Raw genomic sequence first — 21,450 nt, forward strand, 5'->3', positions numbered from 1 at the left:
GCAGGGCTGCTGCAACAGGATATCTATCTATCTATCTATCTATCTATCTAGGCTGCCTCCGCCAGCAAAGTGGCAAAGGGAGCACAATATTAACCTAAACTGCACGCAGGTTTGGCTCGTCACCCACCACCAAGTGGCGCTGTAATGCTGACATCATCCTTTACATCCAGATCATGATATGATGTGATCGGTACCCAAAGGAGGCTTCCAGTGTTACAGCGCCACTCGGTGGTGGAAGAAGAAAGCGGATCCTGCATCCAGATCAGGTAAATAGACAAAAGAGAAATGTTCATGCACCACTGTGAGAAATAGATGTGTGCTGAGTCACTAGGAAACAGTAAATTGGAGGGATATGACTGTATATAGCACCACACCATGATATTATAGGAAAGTATAACAATTTTATTCAATAATCACAAAGCACCATAGAAAACATGATTAAAAACATCTAAAAAACAAAAACAGACACCTCATCTCATTGGTATAAGTCAATAATTGGCATACACACAATCTAGGCTGTAATAGCATATAATAACACCTGGGTAGCTCAGTAAGAGCCACCACAGGGGTAGAACCCGGGTTCAGACAGCCATAAACTAAAGTGCATATAGGAATAAACAAAAATACCATCAATAGTAGAAATTCAAGCTGTGCAAATAGCATAAAAAGCAACCTGTGGGAAAAGTGCATAAAGTGTTAATATATAGGATCAGCCTAAGTACAACGAGTGGATGCTGAATAATGAGTGATATGATGCTGAGACTAAACAGTGTATGTGACATCAGGGGAAAGAGGCTTACGTGACCCGGGTATGGATTCATCCAAGGAAGTGTCCGGAAATGAAGAGAGGCCCCCGGTAGACTGCTCTACCGGTATCGCGGCAGTCACGCCGCTTTGTCAAGAGTGGGGGGGTCCAGCATGTAATCGGCGAACACGCCGTATATTTATGATGCTCACAGTGCGGTCACGTGGGCGCCCAGCGCGCATCATGTGATCCGCCCATAATCCTAAATCTACTACAGCGAGCATTTATCTCAGTATAATCAGGGTTCTCCACTCAGGGATATGGCTGAATGTGCATTAGTGAGAAGAAAAGTACCCCTTACTCATAGAGCCCAATTGCTATAAAGAACCAATGCAAATGCATATATCAAAAGTATGAATGATCCTTTATTAATTTCACAATCAAGAACGTTAAAATACATAAAATACCCCCATATGTCCCACAGTAGGTGGACCACCAGTCTTTTACATAAATATAAATATGGTAACACCTCAGGCACTGATTTCAAAGTGTGAAAATTAAAGTGCTACGTGCCAGACAATACATAAATACATAAATAATCACCATAAGCTGGCTGTGATTGTGGACTGCAACACACATCAGAAGCAGGATATGTATCACAGACCACAACCCACAGACCAGTATAACTAACACAGTGCTCATAAAGTGCATGAATCCATCATTTCATCAATACATATAATTGTGCAACTATTACAAAAAGTGCTCTTATTGTCAGAATTATATGCATTGATGAAATGATGGATTCATGCACTTTATGAGCACTGTGTTAGTTATACTGGTCTGTGGGTTGTGGTCTGTGATACATATCCTGCTTCTGATGTGTGTTGCAGTCCACAATAACAGCCAACTTATGGTGATTATTTATGTATTTATGTATTGTCTGGCACGTAGCACTTTAATATCAGTGCCTGAGGTGTTAGGAATATATGTACCATATTTATATTTATGTAAAAGACTGGTGGTCCACCTACTGTGGGACATATGGGGGTATTTTATGTATTTTAACGTTCTTGATTGTGAAATTAATAAAGGATCATTCATACTTTTGATATATGCATTTGCATTGGTTCTTTATAGCAATTGGCCTCTATGAGTAAGGGGTACTTTTCTTCTCACTAATGCACATCCGCCCATAATCCGCCATCCAATGTGGAGAGGGGAGAGACTAAGAGGAGGTGAACCACTTTGGATCGCAGGAGGATCCGCCCATAGTCCGCCATCCAATGCGGAGAGGAGAGAGACTAAGAGGAGGTGAACCACCTTGGAGCGCAGGAGGATCCGCCCATAGTCCGCCATCCAATGCGGAGAGGAGAGAGACTAAAAAGAAGTAAACCACCTTGGAGCACAGGAAGAGTAAGTATATGGAAAGCGCTAAGGAACATTTAGCAACACACGCTCCAGCTAACAATAGAAGCTGGAGCGGTGGAACAAAGGATATTCACGGTGATGGGCAAATTCACTATTATTCAAGCATCCATATATCACCACCCTGTTATGAACAAGAATACCTTTATATAATAACTATACAATTACAAATACAATACCCATATACAGCAAAATGCAATATGATATATATAACAGAAATTGTAATCCATGCATTGTGTGACATTAGGAACAGGAGTCCAAAAATCCAGATAGAGCAAAGTCCATCCATTAAAGGGAAATAGTTTGTATAGTGGAGGTAGATAGGAAGTTATAGTCCACCGACAAAGGTTAACAAAACAGGTCTGATGCGACGTAATAAGCAGACGCAGGAAAAACGGAAGTCCATGAAGAAACCATAACAGAACATAGTATCCAGTCCATTGAAAGTCCATCACATGATACAGCACTCATAATTTGAATGATATACAGGTCAATAGGATAATCTGCAATGAATCAAAAAAATACATTAATAATAATTACAAAAAACCTGAAAAATCTATTTCCTCATTGAGACCCTGAGGGGATTTGGATCCCAGGAAATATATCCACCTAGCTTCCCTCTGTAGGAGCCTAGACACAATATCTCCACCCCTAATAGTAGAGTCAATTCGTTCCAAACCTATTACCTGCAAACCTGCATATGAACTAGAATGTGACTGTAAAAAATGTGCAGCCACTGAAGTCAGTGTTTTTCCCTCATCATAATCCCGCTGGGCCAACCTGATTTTTGAAAGATGTTGTTGTCTACGTATTTTAAGGGCAATCTTGGTATCAGGATGTGGTGAGTCTACGATCCAGGATGTTTAGAAACCCCTCAAAATATATGCCAAGCTTTGGGAATTATCCACCTATAAAAATGTTTTTTGAGGTTATGTTGAAAGCCATTTCTGGGATGTGGTGGCTCTTACTGAGCTACCCAGGTGTTATTATATGCTATTATAGCCTAGATTGTGTGTATGCCAATTATTGACTTATACCACACCGCTTTGTCAAGAGTGGGGGGTCCTGCATGTAATCGGCGAACACGCCGTATATTTATGATGCTCACAGTGCGGTCACGTGGGCGCCCAGTGCGCATCACATGATCCGCCCATACAAATCAGTGCACAAGACCTGCCCAACCTACATCTCTGATCTGGTCCACAGGCACATACCAGCCCGCCCCCTCCGATCCTCCAATGACCTGCGCCTAGTCGCACCACGCATAATTCAGTCACACGCACGATTGCAGGACTTCACCAGGGCTGCCCCTACTCTCTGGAACTCTCTCCCACCAGCCCTCAGACTCGCCCCCACCTTTAATACCTTCAAACAAGCTCTCAAGACTCACCTCTTCACGCTCGCATACCCCCCTACACCAGCACCATAATATGTTCTGTTAGACCCCCTCTCAAAAGACGCACCTGTTGTCTCCACCCCACCCTTTAGATTGTAAGCCTCCGGCAGGGCCCTCCTCCCTAATGTATCCAGCTTGATTATGCAATCTTACTCACAACCACCCATCTTGTAGACTCGAACAGTCTATTTTGACCTATGACACTGTATTGTTATCAAATCATTTGCATGATCTTGTTTTGTTGTGAGTTTCCGTATGTTCTACCTGTATGTTAACCCATTTATCTATTGTGCGTAATATGTTGGCGCTTTATAAATACAATAAATAATAATAAACCAATGAGATGAGGTGTCTTTTTGTTTTTTAGATGTTTTTATTCATGTTTTCTATGGTGCTTTGTGATTATTGAATAAAATGGTTATACTTTCCTATAATATCATGGTGTGGTGCTATATACAGTCATATCCCTCCAATTTACCAGATCAGGTAAAGATCATGTGCCGCTCTGCATTACACTGTGGGAGTCTCATACCAATGTGGCGCTGCAACGCATATAATAAAAAAAAAAACAGGGTAAGGGTTAGAGGAGGTCCTCTTCAGTATTTGTATATTAGTCTAGTGCTCCCAACTCAGGGAGGCCCTACCCAAAATTAGTATAGATTTAAATAAAGGTGGTCCTATCTTGACCTATCATAGAATTGATAATAAAGAGACCCTGATCAGTAGGAGTATAGACTGTCGCTATTAAAGTACATCTGTAACAAAAAAAACAGCCCATATGGAGTACTTACCTCGAGAAGGGGGAAGCCTCAGGATCCTAATGAAGCTTTCCCCATCCTCTGTAGCCTTGGGGATCCAGCGCTGGTTCCCCTGAAAATTAGCCTAACAAGCAGCACTACGCAGGCACAGCAGCATATGGCAATATTTACCATCAGGGCCCCAGCGCAGGTGCAGTAGAGTTTGACTTTTTCTGCCAGAGCCCAATCGGGTCTGCTCTGCTGTGCAGGCAAAGGCAACTCACACCTGTGCAGTAGAGCAGACCTGATGGGGCTTGGCTATTTCTGCTGGAGCCCGATCAGAAAGCTTCTACTGCCTCTGCACTGGAAGCCAAAATATTGCTAAACATGGAGTTCAGGAGCATTCTGTGCTGGATCCAGGAGGCAGAAAAGGACTGAGGGGTAAGCATCTTCCAAAGGTAAGTACTCCACTTTTTTTCCAACCAATAGTACCATGCAACATACTAACCAAGACATGGACAGGGCTCAGCAACCAGTAGTACCATGCAGCATACCAACCAAGACATGGACAGGGCTCAGCAACTAATAGTACCACGCAATGTACTAACCAAGACATGGACAGGGCTCAGCAACCAGTAGTACCATGCAGCATACCAACCAAGACATGGACAAGGCTCAGCAACCAATAGTACCACGCAATGTACTAACCAAGGCAGGGACAGGGCTCAGCAAACAATAGTATCACACAACGTACTAACCAAGACACGGACAGGGCTTAGCAACAGGGGTGCTCATCCGGATTCCGGATATCAAAACTTTTTTCAGCTATCCGATTCTGTCTCAAGATTGTGTTACGTGCCAAGTGCCACGTGCCAAGTCCGGCATGCTCCTGGCACACGTTACACCTGCTGCTGCTGCATTGCCCTGCTCCTGCTGCCTGTGCTGCTCACACAGCCAGGGTGCCACAGGCCACTGCTGCGGTGCTGATACCACCTATATTTAACCCAAAACACACATTTTTGGGAGGTGCCTTGTCACAAGTTAGCAGAAATTGATTTTTATTTTTTTTTCCACAAAGTGTCATTTTCCACTAACTTGTGACAAAAATAAATTCTTCTATGAACTCACCATACTCCTAACGGAATACCTTGGTGTGTCTTCTTTCTAGAATGAGGTCATTTGTGGGGTTCCTATACTGCCCTGGCATTTTAGAGGCCCTAAACAGTCTAGAAACCAAATGCCTCAAAATGACCTGTGAATATGACGTTGGGCCCCTTAGTGCACCTAGGCTGCAAAAAAAAAAAAAAAAAGCGTCACACGTGGTATCGCCGTACTCGGGAGAAGTAGTATAATGTGTTTTGGGGTGTATTTTTACATGGCGCTAAAGTTACTCCCTGTGCCTGCTATAGCCGTAGTTCCTATTACGGCCTATGGTGGCGCCAGCTGCGCCCAAGTCTCCAGCGCTGCTGCGCCCAAGTCTCCAGCGCTGGATTCAGAGTGTTCGCCTTAGCGCAGTTAGGCTGCAAAAAAAAGTGTCACACATGTGGTATCGCCGTACTCAGAAGTAGTATAATGTGTTTTGGGGTGTATTTTTACACATACCCATGCTGGGTGGGAGAAATCTCTGTAAATGACAATTTTTTTATTTTATTTATTTATTTATTTATTTTTTTTTTACACACAAATTGTCATTTAGAGATATTTCTCCCACCCAGCATGGGTATGTGTAAAAATACACCCTAAAACACATTATACTACTTCTCCTGAGTACGGCGATGCCACGTGACACTTTCTTGCAGCCTAGGTGCGCCAAGGGGCCCAACGTCCTATTCACAGGTCATTTTGAGGCATTTGGTTTCTAGACTACTCCTCACGGTTTAGGGCCCCTAAAATGCCAGGGCAGTATAGGAACCCCACAAGTGACCCCATTTTAGAAAAGACACCCCAATGTATTCCATTAGGAGTATGGTGAGTTCATAGAAGATTTTATTTTTTTTGTCACAAGTTAGCGGAAATTGATATTTGTTTATTTTTTTTCACAAAGTGTCATTTTCCACTAACTTGTGACAAAAAATAAATTCTTCTATGAACTCACCATACTCCTAACAGAATACCTTGGGGTGTCTTCTTTCTAAAATGGTGTCACTTGGCGGGGTTTCTATACTGCCCTGGCGTTTTAGGGGCCCAAAACCGTGAGGAGTAGTCTGGAAACCAAATGCCTCAAAATGACTATTCAGGGGTATAAGCATCTGCAAATTTTGATGACAGGTGGTCTATGAGGGGCCGAATTTTGTGGAACTGTAAAAAGCAGGGTGGCCTCTTAGATGACAGATTGTATTGGCACTGAAGTGCAGGAAGCGCAGGATGTTCTCAAATCGTGACCTGGACACAGGGCCGGCGCTACCATTAAGGCAAAGGAGGCAGCTGCCCCAGGGCCCCAGAGCTTGTAGGGGCCCCCAGTGGCTACAAGAGGAAAAAAAGATTTTTCAAATCGGCCTTATAGTTTTTGAGAAAATCGATTTTAAAGTTTCAAAGGGAAAAAAAACACATTTAAAAACCTGCCGACTTTAATGGTTAATAACAAATCCACCTTAAATGCTAGAAACCCTAAATTTGCAGGATATGTTAAGGAGATCATTAGGAATAAGAGGGGAAAACAATTTTTCAAAAAGACCTTATAGTTTTTGAGAAAATTGATTTTAAAGTTTAGAAGGAAAAAAGTATAGTTTTAAATGCGGTAAATGTCACTTTTAGTAGCAAACCTAACGGTAGTGTAATTTTACATGCATCAAACGAAAGCGCAATAAATTTCCTGACTGGGTTTCCAGGGGGTCTATACGCAGCCGCAGCGCTTTGGCCAGGGATCTCTATACAGCCGCAATATGGCTGTATGAAGATCCCTGGCATTTTTTCCTATTTTCCCATTTTTTTTTATGTTTAGAGTGTGGGAATTTTTTTTTTTTAAATTATGTGGGGTCTCCCCTCCTGAAACTTTTTAACCCCTTGTCCCCCATGCAGGCTGGGATAGCCAGAATGTGGAGCTCTGACCGATTGGGACTTCACACCTTGACTATACCAGCTGCAAAAAAGGTCCCCTAATGCCGATTTTTGTTCCAGGGTATATGTTGGGGGGGGGGGGGGGGGGCAGGTTTATTTTTCCCTGGGGCCCCATTGTTGCTTAAACCGGCCCTGCCTGGACATGGCAGCAGAGAACATGGGCATGTGATGTATTGGGTGCATAGACCAATAAGACCGCGATACATTTTTTTTGACTAGACCCATGTTAAGAAGAAGGCCCCCAAAAATGTTACGTTCGGAAACTTGGAGTGGTTTTCACAGAAAAAGGCTAGGCGTGGTAGCTTCTTGGATTGGCGGTTGCGTATTGTGTGGCATAACGGTTTGTACTCAGCCACAATTAAGTCGTAGAGACCAGCAGTGATCAGAAAAAAAAATTCTGTCACTGCAGTGGGGCGGGTGAGGGTTTAGCCGGGTGATCAGAAGCCCGCAGGGGGCAGATTAGGGCCTGATCTGATGTATAGGAGTGCTAGGGGGGGGGGGGGGGTGACAGGAGGTGATTGATGGGTGTCTCAGGGGGTGATTAGAGGGGAGAATAGATGCAATCTGTTATAATTTAAGTAGGCCTCAGTTATTTGGCCTGAGTTTAGGTAAAAGGCTTGTCCGCAGAGTATGCCTTTAAAATAGAATTTCTTGTGATGCAGACATAAGCATCTCAGTGTCTGCTTGAATAAAAAGCAGATACTGAGAACATGTTCCTAAACGAAGGCCACAGGTCTCACTGACAACATGTACACCACAAGAATAGTAAACATAGGCCATATTTACAAAATACCACAGTCTTGTAAGTAAGGCAAAAGCGTCATTAAATATTAATCGAGTAGGTGTGTATTATGACACCACGAGGGGCTAAGCCAATCGTCCGGTCTGGGGGGTGGCTAAGATGAGGTCACATTTAACTCTTTCCTGGTTGGTATTAAAGGGCCGGGTGGGCGAACGGAGCTCACTCTGCTTCCTGCTTTCCTGCTATCTAGATGCTGACTGGAGCCTCTAAGCATTTTCATTCTATATGTAATCTGATATAATGTATGCTGTACACAGGTAGTCTAGATGTAACTTAGAATAGACCTAAGAGGACCTGATTACAGTCACTAGGAAGGTAATCAAGAAGCTGTAACGCAACATGAAGATTGGCTTGGCTAGGATATGATGAACTGTATCTATCTGTATTTCTGTTTCCTGAATAAATAACGTGAATATTGAAGAAGCCTGAGAAAGTCTATCTCCTGCTTGCTGTGATGAGTCGTGTGTGCAACTCTTGCTGATGAGTTTGCTGGTGCCGGAAAAAAGGTGATTTAGAACAGTTTATCCACAGCGCTTGGTACTCAGATCGGCATCTGCAGTAACCCCACAGTGCTCAAAATCATGTTTCTATAGTGACCATCACCAGAAATAAATCGAGAAAGGTCATTTCTCCATCCAAGAAACATATAAACATTTATTAGAAGCTGAATCTACATCACATATACAATGACTTACTTCCAGGGTCCTTTTGACAGGGACCCTTAGTAGTTAAAAGCATATAGTGTAACCCAGTACACATTTAAAATCCAAAAACGAGACTGAGCTGTTTTGCCCACAGCTCAGTCTCCAGTGTTCCCTGATGACGGCGCAAGGCCGAAACCGGTAGGAACTGGAGACTGGGCAACTTATATGAGATCGTTTTTGGATTTTAAATGTGTACTGGGTTACACTATATGCTTTTAACTACTAAGGGTCCCTGTCAAAAGGACCCTGGAAGTAAGTCATTGTATATGTGATGTAGATTCAGCTTCTAATAAATGTTTATATATTTCTTGGATGGAGAAATGACCTTTCTCGATTTATTTCTGGTGATGGTCACTATGGAAACATGATTTTGAGCACTGTGGGGTTACTGCAGATGCCGATCTGAGTACCAAGCGCTGTGGATTTGTATGCAATTTTTCTTGGAACCGATTGTGGATGTGGTTGATCCTGAGCAGCTGGTGGAACATACACATGAGATAAAGATTGGATCAGCGCCTGTATATACTACAAAATACGTTAGAACAGTTTATAACACAATCAATGCACTGGGGAGGTGATCGGAAGGGGGTCTGAGGGGGATCTGAGGGTCTGGCAGAGTGATCAGGAGCCCACACGGGGCAAATTAGGGCCCGATCTGATGGGTAGGTGTGCTAGGGGGTGACAGGAGGTGATTGATGGGTGTCTCAAGGTGTGATTAGAGGGGGGAATAGATGCAAGCTATGCACTGGCGAGGTGATCAGGGCTGGGGTCTGAGGGCGTTCTGAGGGTGTGGGCGGGTTATTGGGTGCCCAAGGGGCAGATAGGGGTCTGATCTGATGGGTAGCAGTGACAGGTGGTGACAGGGGGTGATTGATGGGCGATTAGAAGGGAGAACAGATGTAAACAATGCACTTTGGAAGTAATCTGAGGGTGGGTCTGCGGGCTATCTGATGGTGTGGGTGGGTGATCAGATGCCCGCTAGAGGCTGGTTAGGGTCTGATCTGATGGGTGGCAGTAACAGGTGGTGACAGGGATGGGCGATTGGCAGGTGATCAGTGGGTGAGTACAGGGAAGGATAGCTGTATACAGTACATGGGGGGGGGGGGGGGTGTCTGGGGAGGATCTGAGAGTGTGTGGGGGGGGGGTGATCAGGAGCCACCATGGGGCAGTTTAGGACCTGATCTGAAAAATACCGCTGACAGATAGTGACAGGGAGTGATTGATGGGTGATTAGGGAAGTGATTGTGTGCAAACAGGGGTCTGGGAGGTGGGGTCTGATGGGTGCTGTGAGTGATCAGAGGGCGAGGGGACAGAATCAGTGTGCTTGGGTGCATACTAGGGGGCTGCAGCGATTACATTTGAAATAGACACCGGTAGACTTGGGCGCAGGATACAGCGGTATATGGCTGATCCTGCTGCTGCACAAGTCCGGGCCGTTTCAATTACTATTCCCCCTCCAGGCTGCCATGGATAGTGGGGGAATGAAATAATTCGGGAATTATTGTATTTTTTTAAGCAACTTCGGCTCCGTCTTCTGACGAAGCCGATGTTACTCACTGAGCGCCGCTATAGACTGATTCCCATTACAGTCTATGGCGGCGCTGGCTGCGCCCAAATCTAGCAGCGCTGAAAAGCACTGCTCCAGCTGCAGCCTGCCCTGGTGGTCCCTCGATCACTGGGACCACCAGGGCAGGAGGCAGCCTGTATAATACACTTTGTATACATTAATAACCCGCCGGCGCTCCCGAACGGCCGGCGGGTTATTGCGCCAGGTGGGCAGAGCCTGTTGCCGGCGGCTGATCGCGTGACACGATCGCCGCATAACCACGCCCCCCCGCAAGGTCCGGCGGTCATTTGGGCCCAGGCATTGCATCTGCCTATTGGCTGAAGGTGGGCGTTATGCGGTTAAAGGCCACTTCCGTGTTTTCTATCCAGATATCCGTATTTGCCCATATATCCTGGATACTGGGGTCGGATATCCTATCCGGGACGGATACCAAAATGGTTAAATCCTGATATACGATCTGGTTCCGGATATCTGGGTCTCCGGATCAATCCGGATTTTGAAAAGGGATATCCGAGCAGCACTGAAGCTAAACTCTGAGCCCTGGGGTTCAACAGCCATGAATGCTCAAACTTGGACGATTTCAAAGTTGAACAATTTTCTTTCAATTTTTGGGGTCTGGTAACTCCAATTTTGGGGGGGCTAGTGTGACCGCACCTGTACCCACGTGTAGCCCCTAAACTTAAATAACCACACCTAAAATTTGGGGCCACTCGAGGAAAGGGCCTCTGAAGATATGGCCTCCAAAGAAGGGGCACGCAGGCACGAAATTCAATAAAATGTGGGGGCAAAGCTCCGGTTCAGAGGGTGCCAGTGACCCCGAATTTGTAGTGTAAGAAGGTCAATATGCCTTCTACATACATATCAAATGTCAACAGCCTGGGATGTTCCTAACAGAAAACGCTCCCAAACAAAACTTCCTTTTTTGGGGTGTAGTATCTCTGGTTCTTGGAGGGCTAGCTTGACCCCAATTATGCCCACGTGTAGCCATGATCCTCTGCTACAAACACCTGAAATTTAGGGTTTCTGGGGCTAAGGGCTCCAGAGATACGGCCTCCCAAAGGGGGGGAACCTGGACAAGGAAACGTGCCATGAAGAACTTAGTATCCTCTGATATTCTCTAATTCGGAAGATATGCCATTCACCCCCTGGTGGCCACAGGTAGTAATGCAGGTAACTTGGGGTGGAGGGGTGGGGGGGGGGATGTGCAATATTGGCATCTAGTGGCCACAATTGGTAAAACAGTTATCCTAACCTGCAAATACTTATTTATTGTATTTATAAAGAGCCAAAATATTATGCAGTGCTGGACATTAGTTTCGGTTACAGACAATATTTAGGGGTGACATACAGCAATACGACAACACAGGAATACAAGAAAAACAAGGTCATGCAACACAGTATTGGCTTGATTCACTAAACCGTGATAAGTCATATCAAGGCCATTTTTGCATGCATTTGCACGTTTGTACGCGATCGCGAACTATCAGGTGCAATTGCGAATTTTCACGCAAAACGTGGTCATTTTCACATTAAATATAATTCGCAATTGTGCACGATAATTCGTGATCGCTCGCAGCAGACAACATTAACGTTTTGAAGTGGCCCAGCCACAGTCTTGACTTGCAAAAAGCTGGTCCGCAATTATAGGAAGCGTTTGATCGCTATAATAGCCAATGTGGGTTTTTCTATTGATTATTGAGAAGGGTACGAATAATTTTGGACTGGACACTTTTTGCTCAAATGTAAATAAAAGCTGAGATTCTACCCCCCCCCCCCCCCACACACACACACACAATAATGCCTCTTGTACATAGTCTTATCCTTTGGGAGACACATTTCTGCTCAAAAAAAAATTACTTGCTGGTTGTATAAAAGTAACTTGAAGTCAAAATTTGTCAGTGATATGAATAATTATGGGCAGCACTGTAAATAGCATCATCTTGATTCAAATCTTCTTGCTTTTACTGATGGCTGACATGGTAAGATACTAACAGTCTATATCAGTGTCACCGGCCTTCAGAGAGCAAACCCAGGCCAGGGTTTGTCTGACTTACCTTAGAAATGATAAGGAGGAATGTGATGGCCAGTTGGAAGAAATCAGGCTAGGAGGATTTATCCTGTATAATATCCAGCAGTAACTCCAACATCCACCCTGCAAGACAAAGCAGGACTGCTATCACTGCACTGAGCCAGAAGAGAGATGAGAGCTCTGGAGACTCCTAGTGGTAAAACATGAGTAATGCACCCATCAGCACACTGCTATTCAGGGCTTCGGACAAGCAAAACTCCCAACTCAGATTTCTTTATCCACAGCACTTCCAAACTCCTCCAATTATACATACGTACAGGAAATAAAGGGTAAATATACATTTCCTACCATGCAAGGCGTGTCATCCTTGCCAGTGTGAATACTCCAGATAATATACAATCCTCACAAATGAAAGGCTATAGATGTGTCAGTGGTTAATAATATGCAAATAAAACTGCGATTATGCAGAATTATGCAAATGTATTCCATTTAAATGAACTAACCAGAATGTTGCATAATTCTACATCTATGAATTATTTGCATCTTATTGGCTATTCAGTAACCTTATAACAAAGGACAGAGTTTGTATGTTCTCCCCGTGTCTATATGGGTTTCCTCCGGGCACTCCAGTTTCCTCCTACATGCCCAAAACATACAGACTATGATACATACACTACACAATATAGACATGGGGCTATGGTAGGCATTCAATTGTGAGCCCCTCTGAGGGACAATTAAATAGGAATTGTAGTGAAAATTACAATAAAATTGCTTATTGTGAGTTTCTCAAACCTGTCCTTGTGACTCCCCAAAAGTGCATGGTTTGCAGGCAACCTCACTTATGCAAAGGTGGGGTAATTAGTGTCACAGCTACATGGAATCCACCTAGCTGAGACACTAACTACCCCACCTGTGCATAAGTGAGGTTGCCTGCAAACCATGCACCGCTGGGGAGTCACGAGGACAGGTTTGAGAAACATTAGTTTCCAATAGTATTTACAGATTATTTAGTCAGTGTTTGCTCATTGTAAAATCTTTCCTCTCCCTGATTAACATTCTGAGATGTATCACTGGTAGTGACGTGTTTAGTTCTGCCAGGTGATCTGTGCGGAATGTTCATTACTGAGAGTTCTATGCACAGAGTGAAATACTGCTTGCTTGACAGTTGGAGAAAGCAGGTTTTTCCCACAATGCAATGAGGTTCTCAGAGAGCAAACGGTCAGGACCACGGTCATGACATTACACTGTGGGAGGCGTTTCACCACAATATCAGCCAGACAGACTCCCCTGATGATCTATTAGAGAAAAGGTAAAGACTTCTCATGGGAAAGGGGGTATCAGCTACTGACTGAAATGGAGTTTATTCCTTGGTTAACATTCCTCTTTAAAGAGACACTGAAGCGGGAAAAAAAAATGATCCTATTATGATTTGTATGTGTAGCACAGCTAAGAAATAAAACATTAAGATCAGATACATCAGTGTAATTGTTTCCAGTACAGGAAGAGTTGAGAAACTCCAGTTGTTATCTCTATTCAAACAAGCCATTAAGCTCTCCGACTAAGTTAGTCGTGGAGAGGGCTGTTCTCTGACTTTTATTATCTCAACTGTTCCTGGACTATTTACTTTTCCTTTGCTAGAGGAGAGGTCATTACTTCACAGACTGCTCTGAAGACACTCATTTTGAATGCTGAGTGTTGTGTAATCTGCACATATTATAGAATGATGCAATGTTAGAAAAAACACTATATACCTGAAAATAAAAGTATGAGAATATTTTCTTTGCTGCTAATCTTCTAGTAATTATTCATAGTACACAACCAATTCACTATATCATTTTTTTTTTCGCTTCAGTGTCTCTTTAACCACTTAAGGACTGCAGTCATAAAACCCCTTAAGGACCAGAGCCTTTTTTTCCATTCGGACCACTGCAGTTTCACGGTTTATTGCTCAGTCATACAACCTACCACCTAAATGAATTTTACCTCCTTTTCTTGTCACTAATACAGCTTTCTTTTGGTGCTATTTGATTGCTGCTGCGAGTTTTACTTTTTATTATATTCATCAAAAAAGACATGAATTTTGGCAAAAAAATGACTTTAACTTTCTGTGCTGACATTTTTCAAATAAAGCAAAATTTCCTATACATTTGAGCGCGAAAGTTATTCTGCTACATGTCTTTGATAAAAAAAAAAAAAACATTCAGTGTATATTTATTGGATTGGGTAAAAGTTATAGCGTTTACAAACTATGGTGCAAAAAGTGAATTTTCCCATTTTCAAGCATCTCTGACTTTTCTGCGCACCTGTCAGGTTTCATGAGGGGCTAAAATTCCAGGATAGTACAAATACCCCCCAAATGACCCCATTTTGGAAAGAAGACATCCCAAAGTATTCAGTGAGAGGCATGGCGAGTTCATTGAAGATTTTATTTTTTGTCACAAGTTAGCGGAAAATGACACTTTGTGACAGGGAAAAAAAAAAAAAAAAAAAAGTTTCCATTTCTTCTAACTTGCGACAAAAAAAAAAATAAATCTGCCACGGACTCACTATGCTCCTCTCTAAATACCTTGAAGTGTCTACTTTCCAAAATGGGGTCATTTGTGGGGTGTGTTCACTGTCCTGGCATTTTGGGGGGTGCCTAATTGTAAGCACCCCTGTAAAGCCTAAAGGTACTCATTGGACTTTGGGCCCCTTAGCGCAGTTAGGCTGCAAAAAAGTGCCACACATGTGTTATTGCCGTACTCAGGAGAAGTAGTATAATGTGTTTTGGGGTGTATTTTTACACATACCCATGCTGGGTGGGAGAAATATCTCCGTAAATGACAATTTTTTAATTTTTTTTTTACACACAATTGTCAATTTATAGAGATATTTCTCCCACTCAGCATGGGTATGTGGAAAAATACACCCCAAAACACATTATACTACTTCTCTTGAGTACGGCGATACCACATGTGTGGCACTTTTTTGCACCCTAACTGCGCTAAGGGGCCCAAAGTCCAATGAGTACCTTTAGGATTTCACAGGTCATTTTGAGAAATTTCGTTTCAAGACTGCTCCTCACGGTTTAGGGCCCCTAAAATGCCAGGGCAGTATAGGAACCCCACAAGTGACCCCATTTTAGAAATTAGACACCCCAAGGTATTCCGTTAGGGGTATGGTGAGTTCATAGAAGATTTTATTTTTTTGTCACAAGTTAGTGAAAAATGACACTGTGAAAAAAACTATAAAAATCCAATTTCCGCTAACTTTTGACAAAAAATAAAATCTTCTATGAACTCATCATACACCTAACAGAATACCTTGGGGTGTCATCTTTCTAGAATGGGGTCATTTGTGGGGTTCCAATACTGCCCTGGCATTTTAGGGGCCCTAAACCGTGAGGAGTAGTCTTGAACCCAAATGTCTCAAAATGACCTGTGAAATCCTAAAGGTACTCATTGGACTTTGGGCCCCTTAGCACAGTTAGGCTGCAAAAAAGTGTCACACATGTGGTATCGCCATACTCAGAAGAAGTAGTATAATGTGTTTTGTGGTGTATTTTTACATATAACCATGCTGGGTGGGAGAAATATCTCTGTAAATGACACATTTTTTATTTTTTTTTTACACACAATTGTCCATTTACAGAGAGATTTCTCCCACCCAGCATGGGTATGTGTAAAAATACACCACAAAACACATTATACTACTTCTCCTGAGTATGGCGATACTACATGTGTGACACTTTTTTGCAGCCTAGGTGCGCTAAGGGGTCCAACGTCCTATTCACAGGTCATTTTGAGGCATTTGTTTTCTAGACTACTCCCCACGGTTTAGGGCCCCTAAAATGCCAGGGCAGTATAGGAACCCCACAAGTGACCCCATTTTAGAAAGAAGACACCCCAAGGTATTCCGTTAGGGGTATGGTGAGTTCATAGAAGATTTTATTTTTTGTCACAAGTTAGTGAAAAATGACACTTTGTGAAAAAAACAATAAAAATCCAATTTCCGCTAACTTTTGACAAAAAATAAAATCTTCTATGAACTCATCATACACCTAACAGAATACCTTGGGGTGTCTTCTTTCTAAAATGGGGTCACTTGTGGGGTTCCTATACTGCCCTGGCATTTTACGGGCCCAAAACTGTGAGTAGTCTGGAAACCAAATTTCTCAAAATGACTGTTCAGGGGTATAAGCATCTGCAAATTTTGATGACAGGTGGTCTATGAGGGGGCAAATTTTGTGGAAACGGTCATAAGCAGGGTGGCCTCTTAGATGACAGGATGTATTGGGCCTGATCTGATGGATAGGAGTGCTAGGGGGGTGACAGGAGGTGATTGATGGGTGTCTCAGGGGGCGGTTAGAGGGGAAAATAGATGCAATCAATGCACTGGGGAGGTGATCGGAAGGGGGTCTGAGGGGGATCTGAGGGTTTGGCCGAGTGATCAGGAGCCCACACGGGGCAAATTAGGGCCTGATCTGATGGGTAGGTGTGCTAGGGGGTGACAGGAGGTGATTTATGGGTGTCTCAAGGTGTGATTAGAGGGGGGAAATAGATGCAAGCAATGCACTAGCGAGGTGATCAGGGCTGGGGTCTGAGGGCGTTCTGAGGTGTGGGCGGGTGATTGGGTGCCCGCAAGGGGCAGATTAGGGTCTAATCTGATGGGTAAAAGTGACAGGTGGTGATAGGGGGTGATTGATGGGTAATTAGTGGGTGTTTAGAGGAGAGAATAGAAGTAAACAATAGATTTGGGAGGTGATCTGATGTCGGATCTGTGGGCGATCTATTGGTGTGGGTGGGTGATCAGATTGCCCGCAAGGGGCAGGTTAGGGGCTGATTGATGGGTGGCAGTGACAGGGGGTGATTGACGGGTGATTGACGGGTGATTGACAGGTGATTGACAGGTGATTGACAGGTGATCAGGGGGATAGATGCATACGGTACACAGGGGGGGGGGGGGGGGGAGGGTCTGGGGAGAATCTGAGGGGTGGGGGGGTGATCAGGAGGGAGCAGGGGGCAGTTTAGGGACTAAAAAAAAAATAGCGTTGACAGATCGTGACAGGGAGTGATTGATGGGTGATTAGGGGGGTGATTGTGTGCAAACGATTTGAAGCCATGACTTTGATCTGAACCCATGACTCTGTAGCCATGACCCTGATCTGAACCCATGACCGATGCCATGACCTTTATCTGAACCCATGACTCGGTAGCCATGACCGTGATCTGACGCCATGACCGTGATCTGAACCCGTGACTCAGTAGCCATGATCCTGATCTGAACCCATGACTCTGGAGCCACACCCCTGATCTGAACCCACGACTCAACGGCATGACTGATCTGAGCCACTGACTCGAGTCCTGACCCTGTTCTGACACCATGAACCTGATCTGAAGCAATGACTCTGTAGTCATGACCCTGATCTGAACCTATCACTTTTAAGCCATGATCCTGATATAGCGGCCCTGACAGGTTCACAAAGTGATCTGTTTACAAAGTGAAGTGTCAACTGGCTTCACACTTATTAACATTAGCAACATTTCTCTGCGGCCTGGAGGTGCCTTGCTGGCCCAGACACTATTGTCTATGGTTATGAAAATAGCTTACCTAGATGTGGATCCAGAAGGTGAGGCTGCTCCTGATAATTGTCCATAATAACTACAATGAAAGAAGAGAGGATGGTGAGACTCAGACAAGGGACATACAGGCTTCTCGTCTCCTACCCCTGCCTAATCCCCAAGCGCAGAGTTCAATCTATTACCCCAGCAATCCCCCCTCCACCTCTACCCCCAAATAGATTCTGGATCAGCAGGACTTACTATGTCCCGCAGTCACACACATATATGGATCTAGTGATTTGCAGTCTGCTTCGCTTACCTTTAAACCTCTGCGCACACACCTCTCTGCTCACCGGCTCCATACAGGACATCTGCAGGTTGACAATCAGGTCTTGTTTGCTCTCCGTAAAAGATCCCAAGATGTTACCACTCGATACAATCTCCGGGCTGCCATCTTCCTCTCGCTCAGCACAGTCTGCCACCATCGTGATGATTCTGCACTAGAGATGCTCACGGCTCCCACCTAAACACAGCACAGAGGTTTTTCTGAGCCGCCATTATGTTGCTAGTTACAGCTGAATGACCTCTGTATGAGCACAGCACCATCACAGGAATATATTCTCCTCCACATCACACATTGCAGAAGTCTAACCTGGCCAGGCAGATCTGGCTCCTGATTGGCTGCTACAGATGTCAGAATAATGCCAGTAGCTGCACCACACAAAGGCGGTTATTCAGTTCCAAACACATCCAAACGCCAACAGGAAGTATGCGGCCCCTTTCACACTTCATGCGTTTCCATCTGATTATTGAGCCACATGCAACTGCAAGGACATCAGCGCTGATCCCAAATCCCAAGAACAGCTGTCCAAAACCCCAGATACAGTCCACTGGAGGAGGGGGGGGGAATTAAACAGCAAACATTTTAGCTAGTTGAGGACTACAGGCTTACACCCCCCCTCACAACCAGGCAATTTTTCACACTTCTGCACTCTGCAGCTTTAACAGCTCACTGTAGGGACATACAACTTAGCAAACAAATGAATCTTACCTCCATTTCTTCACACAAATAGGCCTTTCTTTTAGTGGTCTGTGATAGCTGCTGCGATTTTTTTTTTTTTTTTAATTTCTATAGTTATTGCTCCCTCCCCTCCCCCCCCCCCCCCCCCCACAAAATTGGCCCTAGGCTGCGATCCATAGTTTTTTCCCCACATCTCATAGGCATTAGCATAGGGGGAGCTGTCATTCTATTGAGCAGGACTAACATCACAGTAAAAAAAATATTAAATTGTGCTGCAAAATCAATTCACAATTTGTGCTCCCAATGTGAACTCGCCCTTACAGAGCTGGGTGCTGCTGCCATGTGGTTCAGCGAGTCAGGCTGTAATTACTTTTTACTAATAGGACCATGCCGTACTAACTATCACAACAATGTGACGGACTCTGGCTCAATTGTACAATTGAGAGATTAAGAGGTGAGAACCACTGGTGACAAGCAATGGAGGCGGATATCCCATGGCAAGAGGGAGGAGCAGCAGATTAACATTACTGCAGCTGCAATAGAGACTGGGAAGCAAAGGTTTCAATTGAACAGACACACAGCACAAAATAGCCTATTTATGCACTACCTGTCTCCTCAACAGCACTCCAAGAGTTCAAAAAATGCACTGCTGTTCTCCACATCATTATAGAATGCTGAAAATGCGCAGGCCTGGGGTGCCGACGCTGCGGACCGCGAGCCGGGGCCGGTGAGGCACCTCCAGGCCATTACTGCTTCCTGTCTTGACTCTAAACCCACAAAGGTTCTGTTGTCCTGTCCTGTCCTGTCCTGTCCTGTCCTGTCCTGTCCTCAGATGAATTGCATAGTCCTTTGCAATAAAAAAAAAATCCCCCACCCCAATACAAAAAAACTAGATTCCACTGCATTTCATTGCTGTCATTAAAGGACCTGCTGAGAACATTTCAGTAATAGTCTTGTTAATGTTGATGAGCACAAGGCTGGAGATCATTAGGCTGTCATTAGGCTCAACATGTTAAAAGGAGGGTGATGCTTGAAATCATTGACCTTCTCTTGTTAATCATGGTGACCAGCAAAGGAACGCATGCAGCCATCATTGCATAGCATAAAAATGACTTCACAGGCAAGGATATTGTGGTTACTAAAGATCAACAATTTATAGGATCATCAAGAACTTCAAGAAAAGCAGTTCAGTTCTTGTTAAGAAGGCTTCAGGGCATCCAAGAAAGTCCAGCAATTGCCAGGATTGTCTATGAAAGAGGATTCAGCTGCGGGATTGGAGTGCAACCAGTCCAGAGGTTGCTCAGAAATGGCAGTAGGCAGGTGGGAGCACATCTGCACGAACAGTGAGGTGAAGAATTTTGGAAGACAGCCTGGTGTCAAGAAGTACAGCAAAGAAACCACTTCTCTCCCAAAAAAGAACCATCAGGGACAGATTGATCTTCTGCAGAAAGTATGGTGACTGGACTGCTGATGACTGGTGCAAAGTCATAATCTCCAATGAAGCCCCTTTCCAATTGTTTAGAGCATCTGGAAAAAGACTTGTCAGGAGAAGAAAAAAGGTGAGCGCTACCATCAGCCCTGTGTCATGCCAACAGTAAAGCATCCTGAGACCATTCATGTGAGGGGTTGCTTCTCATCCAAGGGAGTAAGTTCACTCACTATTTCCCCCCCCAAAAAAAACACAGCCACAAAAACAATGGTACCTAAACACCCTCCAACAGCAACTTCTTCCAACAAATCAACAACAGTTGGGTGAACAACAATGCATTTTCCAGCACGATGGGGCACAGTGTCATACGGCAAGTGATAATTAAGTGACCCAGAGACCAAAACATTGAAATTTTGGGTCCATGGCCTGTAAACTCTCCAGATCATAATCCCATTGAGAACTTGTGGTCATTCCTCAAGAGGCGGGTGGACAAACAAAAGCCAACTAATTGAGAAACTCAAAGAAGTGATTATTAAAGAATGGGTTGCTATCAGTCAGGATTTGGCCCAGAAATTGAATGACAGCATGCCCAGACAAATTGCAGAGGTCCAGAAAAAGAAGGGCCAACCCTGCAAATACTGATTCTTTGCATACATCTCATGTAATGGTCAATAAAAGCCTTTTAAAAAAAACTCATGAAGTGCTGATAATTATATTTCAGTACATCACATGCACATCCGAAACAAAGATCTAAAAGCAGTTTAGCAGCAAACATTGTGAAAACCCATATATTTACAGTCTCAAAACTTTTGGCCAGGAATGTGTACACACGGAATATAGAAAGTGTGTGAAAAAAAAAAATATATATACAAACATGTATTGTGTACACATAGTATATACTCTATATTCACACATAATAGGATCATACAAATGTATAATATATCTCTATATATCTATTTATACACACACACACACACACACACACACACACACTTCTC

The 21,450-nt window shown here is 44.0% G+C and overlaps 2 protein-coding genes across 3 annotated transcripts in view; both read right to left on the reverse strand.

Moving 5' to 3' along the window:
• The window catches only part of LOC137541109 (tubulin-specific chaperone D-like), a 1,052,576-nt gene that overhangs the window by 212,239 nt on the left and 818,887 nt on the right, over positions 1-21,450 (reverse strand). The gene's annotated exons all lie outside the window — the stretch shown is intronic.
• On the reverse strand, positions 1,934-18,599 carry LOC137541110 (tubulin-specific chaperone D-like). The gene is made up of 4 exons (XM_068262256.1): positions 18,322-18,599; positions 18,052-18,102; positions 12,488-12,585; positions 1,934-2,673 (listed from the first exon to the last, which is right to left on the reverse strand). The coding sequence occupies exons 1-3, from the start codon at positions 18,485-18,487 to the stop codon at positions 12,536-12,538; spliced, it is 267 nt and encodes an 88-aa protein (XP_068118357.1). The 5' UTR covers positions 18,488-18,599; the 3' UTR covers positions 1,934-2,673; positions 12,488-12,535.

This window comes from Hyperolius riggenbachi, chromosome 12 (genome assembly GCF_040937935.1).
Source record: "Hyperolius riggenbachi isolate aHypRig1 chromosome 12, aHypRig1.pri, whole genome shotgun sequence".
NCBI classification, from domain to species: domain Eukaryota; kingdom Metazoa; phylum Chordata; class Amphibia; order Anura; family Hyperoliidae; genus Hyperolius; species Hyperolius riggenbachi.